The sequence below is a fragment of the Labrus bergylta genome, chromosome 13 (assembly GCF_963930695.1).
Source record: "Labrus bergylta chromosome 13, fLabBer1.1, whole genome shotgun sequence".
Classification (NCBI taxonomy): domain Eukaryota; kingdom Metazoa; phylum Chordata; class Actinopteri; order Labriformes; family Labridae; genus Labrus; species Labrus bergylta.
Genome location: NC_089207.1, coordinates 15417181 through 15440005, shown reverse-complemented (window position 1 = coordinate 15440005; position 22825 = coordinate 15417181). Strand labels below are relative to the sequence as shown.

At 40.7% G+C, this 22825-nt stretch overlaps 3 protein-coding genes across 4 annotated transcripts in view; 1 reads left to right on the top strand and 2 right to left on the bottom strand.

Moving 5' to 3' along the window:
- Window positions 1-84: 84 nt before the first annotated feature.
- On the bottom strand, window positions 85-8455 carry ccnt2a (cyclin T2a). 2 transcript variants are annotated; one of them, XM_020647841.3, is made up of 10 exons: window positions 8264-8454; window positions 7583-7664; window positions 7318-7446; window positions 6935-6995; window positions 6312-6374; window positions 5621-5666; window positions 3571-3734; window positions 3332-3402; window positions 1837-3118; window positions 85-1662 (listed from the first exon to the last, which is right to left on the bottom strand). In XM_020647841.3, exons 1-10 carry the CDS (start codon window positions 8419-8421, stop codon window positions 1589-1591), a joined length of 2130 nt encoding a protein of 709 aa, XP_020503497.1. In that variant the 5' UTR covers window positions 8422-8454; the 3' UTR covers window positions 85-1588. The 2 variants fall into 2 exon arrangements, with proteins under 2 accessions (XP_020503497.1, XP_029135892.1); XM_029280059.2 differs by lacking the exon at window positions 85-1662 and having other exon boundaries at window positions 1669-3118; window positions 8264-8455.
- Window positions 8456-10160: 1705 nt separating this feature from the next.
- acmsd (aminocarboxymuconate semialdehyde decarboxylase) lies at window positions 10161-15927 on the bottom strand. The gene is made up of 10 exons (XM_065962493.1): window positions 15768-15927; window positions 14433-14477; window positions 12950-13046; window positions 12828-12877; window positions 12249-12485; window positions 11984-12077; window positions 11566-11661; window positions 11230-11402; window positions 10814-10912; window positions 10161-10375 (listed from the first exon to the last, which is right to left on the bottom strand). Exons 1-10 carry the CDS (start codon window positions 15876-15878, stop codon window positions 10313-10315), a joined length of 1065 nt encoding a protein of 354 aa, XP_065818565.1. The 5' UTR covers window positions 15879-15927; the 3' UTR covers window positions 10161-10312.
- Window positions 15928-16865: 938 nt separating this feature from the next.
- The window catches only part of tmem163a (transmembrane protein 163a), a 73521-nt gene continuing 67561 nt past the window's right edge, over window positions 16866-22825 (top strand). The window contains exon 1 of the mRNA XM_020647851.2: window positions 16866-17433. Within this exon, the coding sequence (XP_020503507.1) occupies window positions 17232-17433 (202 nt within the window). The 5' untranslated portion in view covers window positions 16866-17231. The remainder of the gene's footprint in view (window positions 17434-22825) is intronic.

The following is a 22825-nucleotide window of genomic DNA, read 5'->3' as shown; positions in this document are numbered from 1 at the left end:
AAAAAAAAAAAAAAAAAGGGGTTTTCACATCTGCATGTGTTCTGATAATCTTTTGAGGAGGAAACAATCAATCCAGATCCAGGCTCAGCTTCCGTCACACTCTGAAATAAATAAGTTAATTTCAGGGGGGATATAGAGTTTAATGCAGGATATCGATGTAGAGACGTTTCTGGACAGTTCTGTAACAGTATATTTCTAAATATAAATTATACCATTGGATCAGGACATCTGTAAGAAAACCTATTAGCAACACAAAATTGCAGAGACTTGAGGTTTCCAAATAGCATCAGGTCATATTGCATACAACCAATAAGTCACTGCACAGTTCTTTTTTTCTGACATGTTTCCTGTAAATGGCTGATTTAATAAAACAAGTGTCCTCTTCATAGGCTGACATCTAAAGGCTACAGATTCATGTTATGAAATTAGGTTGGATGCACTTCAAAGTCAAAGGGGTTATGTAAACTTTAATAGCACACTACTAATATCTTTGATTTTTAAATTGAGGCACAACCTTTGGCATCCAGCTTAAGGTCTACTTAGAGGTCCAAAAAAATATTTTTTGGTACAAGCTGCATTGCTGTGATGTGGTAAAATTGGTGTTGGATGTGCCAGTGTTACTGAGGGCATCAACAGATCTTTCCTGTGGTGGAACAGCACATTACAGCACCCTCTACAGGAAGGCTGTGAGAAGCACAATCACTGGAATGCTGCAATCATTCAACTGATGATGCCCAGTCCTTTGATCAACAAAATAAAGGTTTTTATAGGTATTATAGTTATCTTGTTATACTTACAAGCAGCTCAAAACCTGAGTAGTCATGGTATAGAATCTTTTTTTTTTTAAACATACAAAAACGTATGCACATTTATCTTAACTTTCTGTAAACAGCAAGTACGCAATCTCCTTTCAAATCCCTTTGATGATTGAAACATGCAAATCATACGCACATCACTTTAGTATAAAAAGAAATCAACACAAGAAAGTAATTGAGGAGATGAAACTTTACACCTACAAAAAATATGCATCCATCAACAGTACTAAATGGAATGCCAGCAAAAATAACTTGAACTCATCTCCATCTGGCCACCGGCGTCCTCCATTCAACCGTAATAATGATTCAATTAAATTATTTGTTTAAAAAAAATAGAATGAAACAAGTGCATCTTTTATGCCTTTGTACTACATACTAATACTTTTTCCCATATGCAGATTTGAAATGTAGGTAGGGACTTGGGTTGACTGTGAAACGCTCAAGCCCATCCTTGCACATTCCTAGACTCACTTGAGGAGGAAGGAGAACCGAGCAGCAATTCAACACACTAAACAAAAAGACAGATTTGAGCATCACGACCCAGAGATCTGACAGTCAGGAAGCATAATCTTTCATCTTTCTTGTCTCTCAAAAATTGAGGAGTCCAACAATACTTTTTTTGCAGATACATTTTTCTGCCTTTCAGTAAAGGGTTTATAATCACATTGAGTTTTTTAGGGCACTTAACAGGGAGGTGAGCATAGTCTTCAGAGAGAACTCTGGGTAGTTTGTTGCCATTTCCATGAGCTGACCATGGCTGAAGAGTGGTGGAATCAGTGTCTCTGCTCTCCCACTTCATGTGGCGATTCACTAGGAGGCGGGTACTGCTGAGAGGTCCGCAGCCCACCTGGGTGTGACAGGAGGGGGGGAGGAGGAGGAGGAGGAGGAGAAACAAGAATAAGGAGGAGGAAGAGGGAGAAGGGGGAGGGAGGTTAGCCATAGAGCTGCAAGCCAGACGAGACACACTGCAGTACAGGAGAGGAGCAAGGAGGAGGAAAGGGGAGAGAAAAAGTTGTAGTACCTGCAGCACCAGTGCCACCCTTGGAGATTTTGCTCACTTTGGAGCAGGAAGTGACGAATGAGGAGGAAGGGTGATGGTTGTGGCTGGCATCTGGGTGTGCCCTCCTTCGTGATGAGGATGAAGGTAAAGAGGTGGATCCAGGAGCAAGCGCCGTCCCTTCCATGCCCATCAACCCTGGAGGACCTCGAAGCAGGCTTCCCCCGCCACCTGGACCCTCTGGGCCTCCACGTCCATTTCCGCTGTGTGTGTGTGGATGACTGTGCTTATGGTGGCGATGGAGGTTGTAATCAGCTCCTTTATGTTGTTTCTCCTTGCTCACCAGAGGGCTGGAATGTTTACTCTTGTTGTTTGCCCCCATTCCTTCATCTGAAGAGCTGTGCCGCTCCGATGACGAAACTTTGATCTTCATCTTAAGCTCATCTTTGCTCGCTTGTCCGCTTTTATCCAGCTGGGAGCTACCGCCAGGAACAGCCAGACGGAGTTTTAGTGAGCCCTTGTCCCGTTTTTCACTGTGATGACGTCTGTCTTGCCCTGATGTGGAGGAAGAAGGGACTTTCATTTTGACTGGGGAGGCAGTGGAAAGACCACCACCGCCAAGGGAGGTTTGGTGGGGCTGTGAGTGTTTTCTATGGTCTACTTGGCTTGTAGTAGATGGTGCATAGTTAGAAGAGGAGGAAGACAAACTATCCCCCCTCACATCACAGTCCATAGCTCCCCCATGCTGTTCCTGACTGCGCTTCTGCCCAGAAACAACCAGCTCTGCGGCATGTTTCTCTCTATATTTGTCCAGCGATAGCTTCTGAGCTGGTGAACGTTGGGGTGGAGGAGCTAGTGGAGGGTATGCAGACTGAGGTGGTGGCTGTAGCTTGCCCACACTGCTCCCACCAACACCTTTTTGTTCCTGTTTGACAGGGTTGAAGTCTGTTTTCTCAGTCCTGTATAGTGGCGGATGCTGAAGCAAAGAAGAGGTGGACTCTTGGATAGAGATACTGAGGGGTTCTTGTTTTATACAGGTGGAGGGGTACCCTGCCTGGGTCTGGTTGCTCTGGGGCCAATCACTGTGGCTAGCTGGATTGTATGTACCAGCCAAAGTGTCCAAAGACAAAGGTCCATCTCCGGATTGGCCAGGCATGGACACTGTGAAGATGGAGCCTGCTTTAGAAAAACTTGGGTTGGTGGTGGAGCAGGCATCACCTTGATCATGGAGCATGGAAGGCCCAGCAAAGGAGTTGTCCGACAACTGGGAGCTTTCAGTCTTGGGCTTCTTGGCAGCTTGTGTTGCCTGTAAGGTAGAATGAGATTTGTTATGTCCCCTGAAACTAAGGATGTATTTACAGTTTCTATACTACAAAAATTAATTTTGGCACTTGAGCTTTCGGCTGCTTTAAAGGTTTCCGATAGTTTTACACATATCTGTTACGGGTAGAGGATCTCTTTTACCTACCCGCCAAACATATCTTTTTAAATTATGGCACAATGTAGCAACATTTCCTACCCTCCAGTTGCGTATCCTTTTTAACCGGCTTGGCGTCTTCTCCAGAATCTGCAGAAATTCATGGGTCAAATCTGCAAAGCAAAAGGCACAGATGATGTCATCTAACTCAAATTTTGCAGCAAAATTCACCTGATGCAACTACACGTCCTCCTAATAACACTTTTAAACTACTGTGGACTAAGCAAAAAAAAATTTAGAAGACTTGAAGAAATACAAAGTATTTTAAAGTCAAAACTCACCATCCAGCAGCTCAAGTGTGACAGATTTGTCCACGTACTGCCACCAGTGTTTTCCATCAGTGGAAACTGGGATCTCCCAGTTGGACCACTTGCAGGCCAAGTGAATGCAAACGCAGGCAATCACAGTGGGCTTGTACTGGAGGCAGAAGGTAGTGAGGTGTAGACTGCGTAGTGTGCAAGAGTATTAGGAAGTGATTTGTGTGTAATGTGTGCAAGAAAGAGTGAAATGGATTTTTGTGAGGGGAGACAGTAGGTATGTGAGTGAGTTGATTCCGGGCAGGTGGAGTCGCCATTGGTCCAACATTTGAAGAGAGAGAGAGAGAGAGAGAGAGAGAAAAACAAAAAAAACACAAGGAACAGACAGCTTTAGTTTACTGCACACACGGGATGCAAATGACTAGCTATTAGGGTTTTCTTGATGCATTTAAGTAACACAAAACTTCACAATACAGGTGACAACGATCATAACTTTGAATCAAAATGTAAGGACACAATTGCAAACTTGCTTTAAGTGCATATCAAATGGCATTATGTGACGATTTATGTTTCAAAGCCCTTGGATGTTTTATAAAAAAAGCGGGCCACAGGTAATAGTCAAGTGCAGTCTGTCATTGTGAATGAATGAGGCCTGATTTGGGGCTAAAACACACAACACAATTAAAAGGAATTAATGTGGCCATTTAAGTACATAAAGCTTTGATAGACACAAAAAGCTAAAATATTTAGTAAATCATCCCTCAGAGCTTTGGTTCTTTTTCTAAAGGAAAAAAGTTAATCAATGGCTAAAATGGCTAAACATGAGTAAATTTGTTTTTTAGGAGAAATCATGGCTGCCCACAACTCTTCAGACAATTAACCCATGATTAGATTTTGTTTTTGAAAAGCATAGTTTCAATTCCACTTTGGAACAAAGCCCTGCCTCAGCATGAAGCTGAATATATAAAAGCTATTACACTGCATTTAAAAACATATTCAGTATGAGCTGAACGATAGCTTTTTTACCGTAAGCAAGTACAATGTCTGGAGTCTGACGGGTCAGATTACAGAAGCCTGATGTAAAACAAATCCCTTGGATGACAAAATAAATCTAAAAAATGTATTTGAATTATTTCTAATGACTGTTCCTGACTTTTTTTTTGGAATAAAGGCGTAATCAGGTGAAAGAGCTGTTTTTGTGAACTGTCACTGGCCATTGCTCTCCATCTAAACAAGTGCCAGCCCACAGAAACATTTCGCTGTTCACAGCCATCACCCAGACATTGTCAACCGATTTCAAGAAGTGGAAGAAATTGAATCACAAAACATCAATTCCTTTCCAACATTTTGTTCCATAGACAAACCCTTTAAGGACCCAGTTGTTTATACTGAAAGACATGTCAGGAAGATAATTTTGACCTTTGAATAAATTTCTCTCCAAATGTATTTTTGATCACTGTGAGAGGCATCCAAATAGTATGTATTACACATTCTGCAAATCCTTAACGGGTCAGGAAAAAGTTTTTCTGGTCACATCTTTGGAAAGAGCTTAATATATGAAAGAAGAGCTAGAAAAACGTTTGCATTTTTAAAAGGCAGGTAAGTTTTACAAAAGGTGGAAAAATATTTGAACAAATGGATATGAAAAAGAAATTTAAAAGTGAATTTGCGGTACTTACCGGAAAGACCTCTACGAGAAATGTTTACATCTGTGAAATCTTTAGCTGCTATTCAGGCTACCAAAGTGTCTTTCTTTTAGAATTATGCACTTTTTCGCAACCGAACAAACATGTGGGTTTCAAGCGCACCACTACACTTCACATCTTGCATTCAACCCATCGGTGCCAACACGTGGACCCTTGTACAATACACCGCACCGCGACTGGGGCCGGTAATGCTACGAGCCACCCTGTCCCGCTCCCTGTGAACAAGGGAGGGTTGCTGAGGGGAGAAGGCAAGCATCCCAACAACCACCAGCGCAATTAGGGCCCGTTGGACACTGAAAGGGCACCCTGCATTACAGGAAGCTATGGTGTGCAGTCAAAGTGCAACAAAGGAGGGGCAGGATAACAACCTGTTGGTAGCCATGAAATAGGAAGTCTGTGCCAGATCCTTGCTTGCTGTGGGAGACAAAAAAAAAAAGAAGAGAAAAAACATAAAAAGGAGAATTACTTTTTTCTGCAAGGCCAATGCTTCTTTTATCAGAAGTCAGGAACTACACCTTTATCCTTCATTCTATTTGTCGATTTTCAATGCATTGTTTAAGACAAGGTCAAGACTGAAAGCAACTCCCAGCACAAAATGTTGCTTCATTTTGAAACGTTTAGCAAGAATGTCTTATCCAACAATCGCGCTGTAATTGTACATGTGATTTTCTAAACACGTTTTGCAATTTCATATATCTGTTATAGCAATTTAAAGTAGCTAATTACAGGGAGAGCATTAGTGTTTTATTACAGCTTATGCAATTAACATCACAATTACAATATCCATCACTATTTATTTCATTATAAGTGGCTATAAGTAGTTTACAATAACCATAATTCACCACATTTGATAAGTTGCATATTTTACAAACTTTCATTTCAACAAATTACAATTCAGAGTCGGTGAATGCAGTTAATGTGCTACGTCATCAAAAGAGCAAGGTGTGTTGTGGTCAGTACACCAAGAAATGAGCAAGGTTTTCACCCCCCTCCCCACCCATATCTGAGGTGGGACAAACATGAGCAGAGGGCACAAAGAGCAAAGAAGGAAGCCTCTACCTCGCACTAGCTGGGAACATTTCACCACATCAGTGTGTGGGTGATCAATAGTAATTTCAAAGCCTGGAACAAAATACACGACAGGTGAGTTCAACACAGACACAGTTGGTAGGTGACATGTCATTTTAAGATTAAACAAACAAATGTAGTGCTACATTTTGGGCTATGATTTAAGGTGTTGTGTATATTTAATGTACAAATTGATGGTTAAATCATCTATAGTCATCAAATCAGCCCTGAGCATCTTCACGTTGATATTCTTTGGACTTCAATGTAATGAATATGAGCGAGCACAAATTGTTGAAGCCATAAAACTCAAATTTAAAAATAAAATGGGGATTCAATTATCATAAAAAAAAGCCACTGTTTCCATGCTTTATGACTAATGGGTGAGAATGACATGTCACCTTTACACGATGTATTGAAAGAAATTACATGACAAGATACCCATACAGCAGCTGATAAAATAATTTCAATCAACAAGCTGTGATGAGTATATTTAACAGACAATAGTTCTATTATCGTACTGAGAATTACAAGTACAAGAAGTACAAGATAATGATTATAAGCAAAAGGCTATTTCTCTCTCTCTAAAGTCATCCACTCCAGTCAACACTACTTACCCAGGGTCTGCAGCACTATGGATTCAAGTATCACCAGCTCTTGAGCTTGCTGGAGGTATGCCTAAAGTTTGATAGACAGTCATTACAACACAATTGTAATGAGTCTATGACTCTATACCCCTACCAACTGATATTTAATGGCCAAAAACGCCAATCAAAGAAGCTAATTTTTTACCAATAATGATGGCTTTGTTTGGTGTGGTGTTTGACACAACAACGGCAGGCCAGGTCAGATAAATTAAGGCCCTTTTGATGTGTACTAGGGAGTTTGGCCCCAGCCACTTAAACATAAGGAACTGTGACCATTGAGAGAACTGGAAAGTCAGGTATAAATGGTACAAATCATGTTCGACCATACAGCACGAGGCGCCTCATGAACTTACATTGCTTTTTGTGTCTAGTGGCGGCTCTTGAGGATTCAGGCAAGCATGTGCTACTTTGATCACATGTTCCAGTTTCCGAGGTTGCTCCTCCACTTTCGCAGCCAAGAACAAGGTTGTCGGAGATATTATCTGTTAAAAAAAGCACACAGACAATGACATGCATACTCACACTGACTTACTCGGGTGTGATTTATGGAGCAGGTAACCCTGGCATGCTGCAAGCATGTTTCAGGTCAATGGCGGCGTTGTGTTTCTGAATACTTACATTCCTGTGGAATTTGGTGAAAGAATGTTGCATATAAAATCTATGCATGTAAACAATGGCGGTATTTATTGTTAATTGCGAGCTGGACGGGAGGTCAAGGAAAACATCACATTTGACTTAGTATATATATATTAAGAGTGGCAATGACATAGAAGCAATACACAGATGCACACTGGGCAATATGGCAGCCCAAAACAAAGGTTTAAAGTTATTTTCGTTAAAGGAAACCAGAAGAAGAATTCAGCTAACGACACTGAATGGTAGGCTGAGTGATCTGAAGAGAAAGAATAACATGCTTATTAATAACTATAAGTATAACCATTAGGAATCCTTTAATTTGATGAACTATTCTCTCTATAAATGCCCCGGGTAAACACAAACTGCACATTAATAGACAAGTGGCTGCAAACGCAACTCGCGGCCCTGCAGGCGTGCAGCCTCAGCTAACCACTAGCATGCTTCATTAGCGTACAGCGAAACACAGAGCTGTGCCATTTAGCTTTCTAGATTAATGTCCTATTGGTATAACAGCATTCAAGCCTAAAATTGAATAAACACGTACAACGAAAAGTCCGGATTTATGCTTCTCTAACCTGAGCGCTAAGTGTGAAAGCAGCAGGCGCTAAAGGGCCCAAAAGCGCCATGTCGACTTCAAGGGATAAGTTTGTTTACAAAGGATACACGTTGAGTCGTTGACCCATATCTTGCACCAGGTTCGCAGCTTGTTGTCGATAGGAAAGTTCCCGGTCTGGTTCTACTCCACATCGGCGAGACGGCGTGCTTTCGAGCTGCTCCCGGGTGAAAAACCATTTCGACGAAGATCCCCGGCACGCCGCCATTGCTCTCCAACGTTCACTTGGGGCATCGAGAAAAGCGGAAGTGACGTCGTGTCGCACAGGAAAACACGACTTCTCCGCTGTTGTGTATAAATCACATTTTGTAAAATAATAATTATTTTTTAAATAATTTATACAGTATTCAATCGGGACCATCTCACAGTGGTCAATATTTATTATATGAAATCATATTTACACATTCCCAGGTGGTTAAACAGGGGGACAGGTGTGATGTTCATGTGGGGTTTGAGCACATTGAAGATATAGCAGGAAATGAAAAGGTGGAAAGGTTGGGAAAGGAAGCTGTTAAGAAAGAGAGGATTGATATTAACATCAAATTATCTAAGCCAGAGCATAGACTGTAAAAATAGTATATAATAGTCAGAGGGGAAACGAGTCACATGGAGTAAAATTAAACAGGAATGGCAACAATATTGGAACAATCAGACAAAGGGAAGACATTTCTACTCAATTCAGAGGGAAATAGATAAATGCAGAGGGAGCAACAGAATAGAGGAGGTCGTAATGTCCAGGTTAAGAATTGGTCACAGTAATTTAAATAGCACTCTACATATCATTGGAAAACATTCATCCGGTCTTTGTGAGATATGCAATCGAGCAGAAACAGTTGAACAGTTGTAGTTATTAAATGTAGAAAGTATGAAGCACATAGACATAACATGATGTCAGAAATGGAGAGAGAGAGGGACTCGTAAGAAGAGATTTCAAAAGTATTTTGGAGTGTGGGGAGAGAGGGAGAGGCCGAAGATGCTTGTTTAAATATCTCTTGAGAACAGGTTTATTGAGGAGGATATAGGAATGTGAGTAATAATTAAATCCAACAGATGGCAGTAATGCAACTTTTTGGATGCCAGCTGCCAATAAAATCCAAAGAAGAAGAAGAAGATCATTTTAATAAAGCCTGTTACCGCAAGAGATATCAAATATAAAATTAACTTAAAACGTTGTAATGATTTTTGATATTTAGTTTTAAAACAAAACTAGGGTTTCTTAGGGGAATTAAATCACTATAGCCTACATTAATGATGACTTTATCCCAAAAAATTATAACCGAGTAATATTAGCTTTCTGGAACTCTGTCTAGGCTTTGATTTAGGCCTATTTAGGTATTGATTAACCAATAATGGTTAGGCCTGTTGCTTTGGGTTCAGTCCTTCCAGCTCAGTCATGAACCTGATAAATGTGTTTGTGGAGTAACTTTTATCCTCATTAGACCAGAAGACATACAAATGAAACATAAATGCCTATTATCTAGGGTATTAAGCAAGGAGGGCCTCTGTATAACTTTATGTGGAATGGTGCAAATTTAAGTAGCCTATCTTTTTTTTTTTTTTTTACAACAATCAGAGTCTGATAAGAATAAAACATTGGATATACTGTATGTAAGAATAAAGTATGGAGGCTAAATATCCCCCAACTGTAAATAATTATACTACAACACTGAGACTCTTCATGTGACTGGTAGATAAATGGGGTCCGAAGTCATATCGTATAAAATTACAGCTCTCAGAAAGATAACACCATCAACTGTCAGGTGACTTCAATCATAGGTTGAAAGAAAATTACCATGACCATATAAAAAAAAAAGATTGTGGAAAACAAGCTTATTCAAGAGTGATTGCATGTCTGTTCTTGTGCATCGGCGATAACAGTCTTACATTTGTCTTCTCAGAGCTACATGCAATTTATCATGAGTTCAAAGAAATACAACGTCTATAAAATTGAGGATAACATTTTTTTTATTAAATGTATTATATGAAACAACAATAAAATTGGTTTTCATAAAAGCTTATCATACATTTTTTTTAAATAGTCAAACAATGAATCTTTACTCTGATTCACTGACGTAGCAGTTGTATCGCAGATTCTTCTGTTACTCAAATTTCTCTTCTTTCAGGCCCAAAAACTCCAGTGCATTTCCAGCAAGTAACTTATCCTACAAAACAAAAGAGTAAGCAAATTATTAGAAACATGATTTTAAATAAAGTACTATCACTGATTTATGTATATTTATACATTGATGCACAGGTTTGAGTGTAAAGGGGAGCAGAAGGAAATACATTTTATTGTGGGTAGTATTATACATGAATGAAAATCAAAACAGACAAGCACATCTCTCTGGGGATCCACAAAACACAGATAGGCAAAGAGAAGCAAAACACGGTCCACACACTAAGAAGCTCCCATTTGAAGGTTTTATTGTGTGACGTTTCGAGCTAACATGCTCTTCCTCAGACTTGGAGCATTATACCTGACCTGACACATGCACTGTGTCATTTTTTTCTTCTGTCAATAAACCTTTTCTACATTGTCATGTGTTTAAGAGTCCATTTATAACAACAATACTGAAGTTAGGGGAGAAAAATACTGATACCTTTAATTTGTCATCAAATTCCTCCATTGACTCGATCAGTGATCCAGGCTGGAGCTCACCCAGAGGGAATGGATAATCTGTTCCCAGCATCACTTTATCCTAAAAAAAAAAAAAAGAAAGAATATATGCACTTCAAACTGTTGTCAGGTTGAACATCTCATGAACACATGCACACATTCAAAGCTGTCTATCAACTAGGAATGTCTTCAGTACAACCATTCTGGACTCTTTCAACACATTAGAAGAGCACTCTGCTACTTTCATGAGCCAGTGGGTACACAGTTTTTTAAAATCCAAAATTATTGCGTTTTATAGAGCTGACTTTCCACATGTCCTCTGTGCTAAAAACTGTCAATACTCCCTCAGTTTCCTCTCTGTCTGCCCTCTCTGACCACCATAAGTGAATTCAAGCTCACTTTTCCAATAACATCAACGAGCAGCTTCAGGGCAATGGGATCATGAACGAGGGAATCGGTGTAGAAAGAACCAAGGTATTTCCTGGGAGAGATCTTGTTGTCGACAGCACACAGGTCAGGGCGGACTGTGTGGCCATGTTCAATTCTACCAATGGTAAAAGGAAAAGATCCCCCTGCAACCATAGAAGCAATAAAGGTCAAACAACAACACGCAGCGGCTTGTTGCATCTTTAATTGAGCATGAAGTGAGAATACACTGAACTTGACACTTTAGTGCTAATGTTATTCTGCTGTGACTTTGTTTAATTCAACTGAAACATCTGGTCACTACTGTACCTCCATGTGCAAAGCAGACTTTCAGTTTTGGAAATCTCTCAAAGACACCTCCAAATATCATCGAGCAAATAGCCATGGATGTCTCTGTTGGCATGCCTGTAGGACGGAAGAGGAAAAAAAATGTAATCCAATTGTCTTGCTAAAACGAGTCAACACAAATGAGTTGATATTGGCCTTGATCACATCAATCAATACCAATGAAAACACAACAAAATACACTGATTTGGTTTGAGGACTTCAACTATAATAGAGGGGAAAAGTCAGTATAATTTGGGTTTGTGGTTTGGCTAGTCATGCATAAAGATTTGATTTGGGTCAATGTCTATCTCAGTGATTGTATTCCATGAGAAAAGTGCATCCTATGTTCTATTGACTTTGAGGAATTCAAGATTCCCTGTTCCTACTCAATCTCCCTCACCCACCAGCCAGGGCAGCCAATACTTAGCCATCCTCCCATCAGTCTGCATGTCCCACGGGTGCACAAATATGGAGCAGCCCAGCTCCTCAGCTGCCTGCATGGAAGACACAACTTCTAAATCAGTATTTATGTGATTTTAGTGATTGACCTCTGAATACAAAAATATTGTTGTGCAAGTCAGAAGGATATAATTCAAAACAAAGCAGATGGAGTACCAGTCACAACATTATATCATCATGCTTGTAGTGCACATCCATTGTCTTACAGCATAGAAGGGGTAGAGTTCAGTGGCATTGAGGTCCCAGTTGTTGATATGTGAGCCTATCTGCACCCCAGGGAAACCAAGCTCCTTCACGCAGCGCGTCATCTCCAGCACGGCTAGGTCAGGAGCTTGCATGGGCAGAGTGCCCAGGCCCACAAACCTCTTGGGGTGGCTACGTACTGTCTGTGCCAAATCATCGTTTAAAAGGATGCAGAGATCCAGTGTGTCATGAGGTTTGGCCTGCAATCCCAAAATAAACATACTAATAAAAGTTCAATATATTTGTGAAATGAATTTTGCAACATATCCTGTACATCCTAGTTTTAATGCATCTTGTCAATGATGAGGAATTTAGACAATTAGGATCCTTTTCTATAAATTTCAAATCATATGCCAATGGGTCCTTGCAAAAAGAGCCTGAAATATATTTTGTTCTTCAACAGGAATAGGTAGATGCAGCTCACAGTAATCTCGGGGCACAGTAAACAACTCAATGTTCCAGGTCTTAAGCACACATCAATAAAGCACATCTATTGTTTTTGTTTTTGTTTTCCAAATGTCTCAGGCTTTGTGTGCACTTACCCAGTAACTGAACATCACAGGAACTGTAGAAAGGGCCTGAACCGTGACGCCTAAAAGTTAAAAACAGATACAATATCATCGAGATAAAATACAATACTTTCTTATTTGAAAACTGCATTTACCATGTTGGTCCATGTCTCTAATGCGAGCACTAGCATCCCAGCAGTTTTCCTGAATTACTCGGAACAGCTTCCCATCCTTCATCATCTGTGCTTCACCCTGAAAAATAAAATAAATACAATGAATAAGCCCCCACAGATTAAATACACCATTCATGACAGATGACCACATAGAACTGTGGTACTGTCTGTATCTGCAGGGATTGTGACCTTGTTGTATTTTCTTTAAGTCATTAGCCTTTGGGCAGTGAAGCACCGAGCAATTTAAAGAGTTCAAACTGCATCAGAGGAGTTATTTACCATCCATTACTCCCCTTCTCTGCTGCTGAAACGCTGATCTATGCCTTCATTACATCTGGACTTGACATCTGAAATAGCATCTCTGCTGCATGCCTGCACACCCAACGCTCCCACATCACCTTTGTCCTGCAAAATCCATCCATTGGCTCCCTGTCCCTTACCGCGTCCAATTCAAAATCCTGCTCCTCACTCCCAAAGCCATCAACCACCAGGCCCGATCCTACCTCAATGACCTCCTACACTGTCACACTCCTTCCCGATGCCTCTGTTCTTCAGACGCCAACCTCTTGTCTCCACTTCTCAGAACCTAAAACCGAACGTGGGGGGGAACAGAGCCTTCACCTCCCTCATCACTCTTCACAGAAAGACTGCACTGACCCATCTTCATTCAAATCATTGCTTAAGACTCACAATGTAAAATAAGCTTTTAATTATTATTATTATTACTCTAAATTATATGAAAATATTTTATTTTGCTATCCAGGGTCAGCTTATCCATCTTGCTTTTGTGCTGGTCTTGCAAGCTGTGCTGGTCTAAATAGAACTGATCTGCGGGCCAGTCTGATGTCATCCGCCGGCCGGGTTTTACCATCATACATAAAGAACAAATACCTAGAATAGTCCCTTAAAGTGTTGAGATTGTTTGATGTGTTTTAATGACACTTCAAAAAACAACCAGATGATGGCAGCAGACAGCTGATTCATTCTGATGCATAGAACACTAAAACAGATTTATACTTGGATGCACATTTACAATCAACATCTGTATCTGCACCTGTGTAAAAGTGTGACCTTGAGACTCCTACATCTTGTTTAACATCAGCACCAAGAGACTTCAACAGATGTTCAGTGCCAGGCATGGCTTGTGTCTAAAGGCATCAGTGTGACACCTTCAACTATTCTTCCATATGTGCTGTCTGCTGATGGCAAAGGCTCAACCCATATCTGCCACTGAAGGTTTCACTGCTACAGAGAGCTATTTGAAGTGTAATATTTTGCTGATGCAGCGGCTCCGTACTGAGTTCTGCAGCTGCTCACATGGTGAAGACCAGGCTGAAAGGCCCACAGGGCGGGGTGCAGCCTGCAGGTGAAACCTGCTGTTTCCCCTGCATCGGATGCATTTCTGCCTCGGGTCCCCTTGAGCAGTAATCCAACAGTACATTGAAGAATATAAAGTGTGTCTCACCTTGCAATGATGGTGAAGCTGCACAAATCCATCATATCCATACCTCTGAAAACATAAAGGAGTAAAATGTAGAGAATTATGTTGTTGATCTGAAAATAGCAAGTACTAAAAAAACACATTTAATGCATGGATGCTGGATTTCTGTTCTATTTAATTAAGATGTAGAAACTACATTTTAAATGGGCGTAGGTTAGTTCCTGCAGGCATCACACTGAGGAAGACCTTTTATTGATTGTGTTATCCCATCTGTGAGGGTTCAATCTTCATCCTAGAGGACTATCTTCTCTAACGCACCGGATAAAACAAGTGAGGCTGCTGACTCCTTTGCATACAGATGAAGCTGAAAATGATCAACGTTGGGAGTACAGCCAGTAAAGCCCCATTTTTTCTTCATATCAGGACAGATCCACAGCACTGTGTACTTTATTGGTACACCTCAGAGAAGCTGCAGCTTTTTAAAATGCCAGATGGGTTCAACACCCTTCTATACTTAGAGTGTGAATCTATTTCCTCAGCTTAGATGGATGCTTACCAGCTTAACAGTAAACACTATAGACATACAGAAATAAAAACACTGTGTTATGTTGTGACCATACTTTCTTTAACAGCTCAAAAACACAATGAATATGACCATGATGCTTCATTGCCTTTGTTATTCTTATTAGACATGCTGAAAAATGAACTGACGACATGTTCAAACCTCTACAAATATGATGCATTAATTATATGCAGGTGGAATGCCAATTTGATGACCAATATTATCCATAGACATGCCCACATATAAAATACATCAAGACTTGTTTAATACATAGGGAGCCACCCTCCCTTAAGGGACTGAGTATATTGGGCTCTTATGTGAGAAGGGTCAACAAAGATACATGGATGCATCTTCGGCCCCCAAGGCTCCAGTCTGCACACCTACTTTTCTACACTGTACTAAACATGGGAAATGATTAGCCAAGGGCCGGCCTCCACAGTGACACAGACATAAGAGCTGGAGCAGATAGGACAGGGGAGAGCAAGGCCAAAGCCACTTATTGATTAAAGTTTAACCATCCATAGAGAACACAGATTTATGGAGTGAGCTGTTAAACTCCCCACTGACACTCCAATGGGACAAGCCTGTACGTCTGTTTTACTGCCTTCCAAGAGCATTGAATTAAAGTGAAGCTGTGCCTGCTATAGAGCTGAACAAACACAGATGTGTTTCTTTTAAACCCACTCGACCGCATGAAAGAGAGCCTATTGATTGTGATTTACCTTAGGCTATTACAAAAAAAACAAAACAAAAAAACCTCTCAGATCCTTGGTGAGTTTGTGTCTCTGGTTGCCTACCTGCTTCAAATCGGGCCACTCCTTTGGTAAAATATGATTATGGATATCAACCTTCATCCTTGTGATTACCCTCAGGGATATTGGAGATCTGCTTCCAGTGATCACTTGCATTAAGTGAAAACCGAGCAAATTCACTCTCCGCCCTCAGTCAGAAACCAATGACCGACAGGTTAGTGACTGCTGCCGTGACAGCCTGGTCATTCATTACCCAGTCATTACAGCAGGAGATAAGTTATTGGTGTGTGAAGCCAATATAATTCCATTCATAGTTGATATTAAAACCATAACACTTCTACTAACACCCTACCACACCTCATCCACTAAGACAGATGGCTGCCTGCTTCCTGCTGACTCATAATTAGGGCTAATAGCTCTATCTTTTACAGTGGCACGTTGTTGCTCTGTTCTATACGACGGAGGACCTTTTCAAAGTCGCGCATTTTTGTCGCCACCTAGTGGCTGATCACGAAAACATTGAGTCTCATTGCTCGAAGTCAAATGTTTGTAAAAAAACAAAAAACTTTAAAGGCACTTCTCTGTTAAACTACTAAAATGCATTTGATGACACGATATGGTCATGTAGACTTAAACAAACTCCTACAAGTTATTTAGTGAGCCTAATTATTTAAAATATACTGCCTTTGGAGTTTTCATCAAATATTATGTGCTACTCGTTTAAATCACACAACTTTATCAATCCCTCTGGTGGCATGTGGTTGGATGTTGTAATTAAAACATAAAAAAATTAAACATAAAAAGAAAGACAGATATATCAGAGGGAAAAGTTAAAATATGAAATATCAACAATACAAACTTCTGAATGAGTAGACTGGCATATTTGACAGGCTAAAAAGGTCTTGATAAACAATGCCATATGGGTTTGTATGTTAAATAAACAATGTAAGAAATATTTTTTTAATAAAAACTTTCTCTTATAGCTATTTGTAACATTAAAGTCACACGCTTGAGAGATTCATTCGTGTTAGAAAGTCACTTTTCCTGTCATGCAGTGGCCTGTGATGTTTTAGGAGATGAGCTCTGAGGGGAGGAGAGAAGGAGGAATGGGAGGAGGAAAGAGAAACTTGCTGGCACCGCCTGTCAGATTCTCAGCAGATCCCAGCAGTTTATCACATCGCCGCATCTAACCCTAAACTGTCTGTAAGTGGTTCAGCTGGGCGGAGTGTTTACTGAGGCTGCAGAGCTGCACTGTGGACTTTACGCACAGGGAGTTGGTTGGCTGCTGATGCTGGGGAGATAAAAAAATAGAAATACACCTTTTATCTCGCATCTTCTCTTATCGCCATCTCTCCTTTTCTCCACTTCTTCGCAACTGAGTCGACACCGGTGGCTTATTGGACGCGCTGGATGGCTGCTGCACTCAGCGAACCGGCGTGAATCTTTATATCTCCATCATCATCTTTCTCTGCCTTGGCGCCTGAAAACAAACCAGCAACTGCAGCAACAATGACAGACCCGTCAACCCAGGAGTCCTACCCTGTCCCAGACCCGACTATCGTGGGTCCATGCCCGGCCACAGTGCGGAACGGCCAGTGCGCCCCGGATGGCTTCACCAACAACCACCATCAGCAAACCAAGACCTCCAGCCAGCCCGAGGCGTTAAACACGGGCCAGGAGATGAAAATCACAGACAGTGTGGAGGGAGAAGGTAACTTTATCCATTCCTGTCATGATTTTAAAAGTTGCCTGCGTGTGGATGTGTGTGCGTTAGGGGGGCTGAGATGATGGGAGGGGTATTTTTACCCGTTGGAGATATTTTTAGTCTCTCAATTGAATAATTTATGATCGTCCTACATCAGCAGGATTCATGTTGGAGCGAGGCAAAAGTTGAGTTAAATTGTTAAACACTGTAAAATTGATTAAAGTCTCCAAAGCTTTTGATTCATTCATTTCATAATATTTTGCTGCTGAGGACAAAGTTGTCTGTGTGCTTGTTTGAAACATGACTGCGAGTCTGGGAGACAGTGTGTCTCCCAGACTCGCAGTCATGTTTCAAAGATTGACTTTGGTACCAGCCACAGGCTCGCCAAACTAACCCTTACTTATGACCTTGTATTTGGTTCAACAAATGTGAGAGTGGGAATTCCTACTAATATAATCCAAGTCATAATTTATGCAAAATGCAGAAAACCAGTGATGCAGTACATTCCACACAACAAGAGGGCCTCTGTTAAACAACAGTTCACATCCTAAACCTGTTTAGGCAGGCAGTTTGTTTAAGACCTGCATATTTACAGGATTTTAGACCAAGTTAACATTGTGTGATTAAACTAATGTAATTAAGATCTTGTGATAAGATCTTAATTACATTACATACATTATTAAGTGATAACAATATCTGGAATGATTATTGAATGCTGTGTTGCTATGTGGTTTGCTTGTAGAAGATGCAGTCAACCGACAGCATCAACCTTAAAAGATGAACAAAAAGGTCCCATTGATGGATGATGGATAGATGCTTTAGGCAAGATAAATTTGGCTTCACTTTGAATGGGTTAAAGATGTTCTAAGCTTTAACTGGCTTTAAATGACCAATCAGATGTCAGATAATGCATTTTATAATACACAGGGTTTATGTTAGTACAAAAAAAAACTAAAACTAAATTGACAATAATGCAACTTTACACATTCTTGCATTTGAATTTGATTATTTTTCAATTGTGGCGCCCCCTCTGGACAAAATCTGTAACACTTAGGTAGACATGGAAGATGGACTTGAGCTTGTATCGCGCTTTTCTAATCGTCTGACTACTCAAAGCACTTTTATCACCACAGGTCACACCTACACGTTCACACCACATTTACGCACGGATGGCAGAGGCTGCTATGTAAAGTGTCCATCAATAATAATTCAAAGCAACGGGAGCAACTTGGGGTTAAGTGTCTTGCCCAAGGGCACATCGGACATGTGGTTGTTGGAGCTGGGGATCAAACCCTTGACCTCCAGGTTAAGAGACGACCGATTTTATGACTGAGCCACATCCGCTAATCTCATTTTTTACATGTAGTCCATAAATCATTTTTTCTGCTGAAAAATCTCCTCCGGCTGTCTTTTAACAGTCAATCATATCGCTCACTGTGAATTTTCGCTCTGGAAAATGTAGGGAAATGCTGTTTCTGCAGCATGCTGTAAGGCCCTGTCTTCCCCTACAGCATTTTTTCGCTCAGGAGCGCTTGCATGAAGCGTTTGTGCGCTGAGAAGATGCTGCACGTCCGTCCTGTCTCTATGACAACAGTCTGTTGACAACAGCCTCTGTATGACCGACACTGCTCTGTTGGTTTTTACTGTATGTTTTATAGTTGAGATCATTTTTTTCTGGATCAGAAGAGGATGTGGGAGAAAACACGATCTGTAAAAGACAAAAATTCCGGGAATATCTTATATCTGGAAATTAGCGAGAAGTTGAAAGAGTTTCAACTTGAGCGCTTGGAGCAGCCGCACAAAAGCGGGTATATGAAAACTAACTCTACAAATCATCAATCTTGTAGCTGATGGTCATGTTTGATTGTTTAGGTCACATAGAAGCATCAGTTATCATTTCAGTCTGTTTAATAACCAGTTACAAACTCTTCAACAGAACTCAGTAGTCACAACTACATCTTTGTAGGAGGTCTCCAAACCCAAACAAACGCTGATGACATCACTATGACATCACATGGATTATTTAGTATAGTTTGACCGTCAGTGAGCGGTTGTCGCCCTAGTCGTTGAGAGGAATCTCTCTGATCGGCTGTTCGGTGGTTTCATTTATCTCCAGCTCTGGACACAGGTTCAGGAAAGCCCCTTGAGCATGCCGCTGTGGTATCCGTGTAGTTTTTTAGATCTCTGAAGGCAACAGACTCCACAGTTGATATGAAGCACGTCGCGGACAACATACCTGTCTATCAGTATATAGTCCGGCTTTTAGATTATGGAGCAGGTGGTGTTTTATAGCTGGCTGTTGGTGAGAAATGTCTCCTTCTTGGTCTTCCGAGCTAACGTGAGCTTCACCACATGGGTCTCCGATGTCTGCAGCATGCGGCTCTCTGACAGCTACTTTAGTAAAGCGTTAAGCTCAATACGTCGTTCTTCCTGTCTACACACAGACTACATCTCACTGCTATATTCTTGTCGTTTAAATTGAGCAGGGGAAAATAATGTTGGTATTTCCGAGACAGAAAGCTCACAGCTGAATGATGACCTGTCTGTGTTTGTCTCCAGCGCAAAATGTTCTTTCTCCCAGAATGCTACTGTGCTGAAGTTTAGTGTAACCTCGCCCGCTTCTTGTTGTCGCCTGTTTCACATAAAGTAACGAGCAAATTTCATTCATTATGACTGAAATATTGAATCTGAAAAGTAAGATACCGGTAATAGTAGTGACGTTACAATAATGCGTTAGTTCCAAACACTGATCAGCAGACATCGAGGATTACTTTTTCTTTGCAGCTACTAAAATAGATGTAGAAACACCAAGCTTTAAACAAACTCACACACACATATTTCAGCACATTATATTTCACACATTCACCCCCCCCCCCACCCCGGTCTGCCTCCCTCCTCCGCTTTCCTCATTTCTCTCCTATTTACATAAAAGTCACTGCCATTACTGTGAGGAAACGGCTGCAGTCTTCTGAGCCTGCTCCTCTTTGCCAGTGTTTCTGTTTATCTATCTATTTGTTCATCTGTTAGTTAAGATTTAGATATGATTGTACATTTAAGCCAAATAGAATTCAAGTAAAAAAGCTCATAAGGTTGAGGAATTGAAGAGTTATAATCTCTGTTTAGGTCAGACTCCAGCCTGGAGTTTTGTACTTAGTTATGTGCTTTGTGGCTTTTTCTATTCTTGTAAATACTTCTGTATGTGTGGAAAGTGTGGAGTCATTAGAGCTGATGTTATTTTTTTGAGAAACAAAGGTGTGACAAGGAGAGAAATGAGAAATCCACCCACACAAACATGTGCGTGTTACAAAGAGATGCATGAGGAGATGTTGAGCACATGCCTCCCTGTCTGATCCCTCAGCCAGCGGTCATGTGAGCAAAGTGATTTAAGCATGATGTCTCACTTCCCCCTCTGCCATACTACACTCACACACACACTCAGAGGCACACACGCTGGTCAGTTAGTCTAGAATGGTTCCAACAGACTGTGCACTCTGTTTTTCCTCCAAGTATAAATCTCAGCCAGCAAAGTAAAGGAGGAAAGGAGGATTTGTTAACACACACTTTACTTGTGCTCTGACCATGACTGGTTTGGAAGCTATGCTAATGTCCATAGAAAATCACCTTAAGATCTTATAATAGCATGTCGAGCCAGAGGTCATAAGAGGTGTATTGTGCAATCGGGAAATGTCGGGAATTCTATCGCACTACTTGAACTTTCATAGTTGAATATGATGAAGACTTTTATTTGGAACATATTCATGAGCAGCCAAAGTCCAACAACTTACAAACTTCATTCTGACTTCTAATTCTTCTAAAGTATAAATTTACACTCACAAACTCAAAAATGTTGGATACTTTTTTATCACCATGTGTTCTGAACCAATACAATCTTTTTTTTTTAATGATTAATAGTTGGCTATCAAAAAGTACCAAAGCTTAAAAAAAAGATCTCATGTTTTAAAACCAAAGCTGCTGTGAGTGAAAGCGAGAGAGACCAGATGTGGGCCATTCAAAATTCTCAGGTCAGCAAATACTGATGTTTCTGAAATCATTTTGGGGTCTCATAAAGTTGCAGAAGTTTGTTGCATCTCTCATCCAGAGCAGAGGAGGAGTCAGCAGAAAGGACTTAGTCGAAGTTGCACACACATATCGGCAATGTTTCAATGAGGAAATGTCGCCAACACACTTGTGTAATTGACATAGTGTGCAGGAGTTAGCTTGTAGTTTTTGTTATTAAAAACATAAAATCATTTGATAGACCGACTATCGTTATCGAAGTTCAAAATTCTGGTATCATGACAATCCTATGACAAACTGGGGCTCACTAACATGAGTCTACATTACCTCACGTACACACACACACACACACACACACACACACACACGCACACACACACACACACACAAAAGACACGGCTACAAAGTGTGACTTAATTTCCTGCCTTTTCAGCAATCTGATCTTTCTCTTCACCCTTTTGGATTCATTTTTGATTCCCATTAAGAACAAGACATGTGATTTCCTTTGATTTTCAGTCCTCTGAGAAATTAGTTCTGGCCAGATGAAGGGATTGCACAACAACTTGATTTATAAAGTCAAGAGGTGAATGAGTGTTTGCTGTAAGCACGTGCCACTATGATCAAAAGGTTGGTTGTGGTGTTTTTTTTCCACTGCATGTCAACACATTGTTCATGTTTTAGTGAATTACAAGTGAGAATGACACTGAACGTAATGGATTATAAAGCCAAGGCTGCTAAGTATGCACCCAACCAAAGACGTGAAGTTTTAAGTCCTCAAAGAGATTTTCTCAGTAAAGCTACAATCTGCTTAGAGTATTTGGCAGATTTCTTTAGTGATTACATTCAAACTTTTTTGCCTCCCACAGTGACACGCAGAGGTAGGCTACTGGAGTTGTACATTTTGACACAGTGCAAGTGTATTATTTTACAGATGAGACTCTGGTGTATGTGTGGGGCTGGATACAAAGTTGTGGCTTGGAGTTTTCTGAATTAAACAAAAGTCGGCTGAAGTATTACCGTACACGGCTTAGAGAGCAAACTCTGGCAGACTGTCAGAAACTGTTGGCAAGGTTTTTCGCTGGTGGGAAGCTGGTGAGGGATCATATTCTAGTAACAGCACCAATTCCCTCTGGATGCTCTGTCTGCATTGTCTCCTTCTGTCTACACCCACTCCAGACAAACAGTCCCAGTTAACATGATGCATGCAGGGTCAACGTGGCCCACACTGTGAAAGAAAAAATAAGAAAATCTAAGTATTTAGAAAATGTTAAAGGGCTATTTTCATCACAATGTTTTGAAAAATGGAAAGCTTTTCAAATGAACCGAGCTCATGGTTATTTCAAGTTAACTTATAATAAGTTATAATAAGGACGTTGTGACA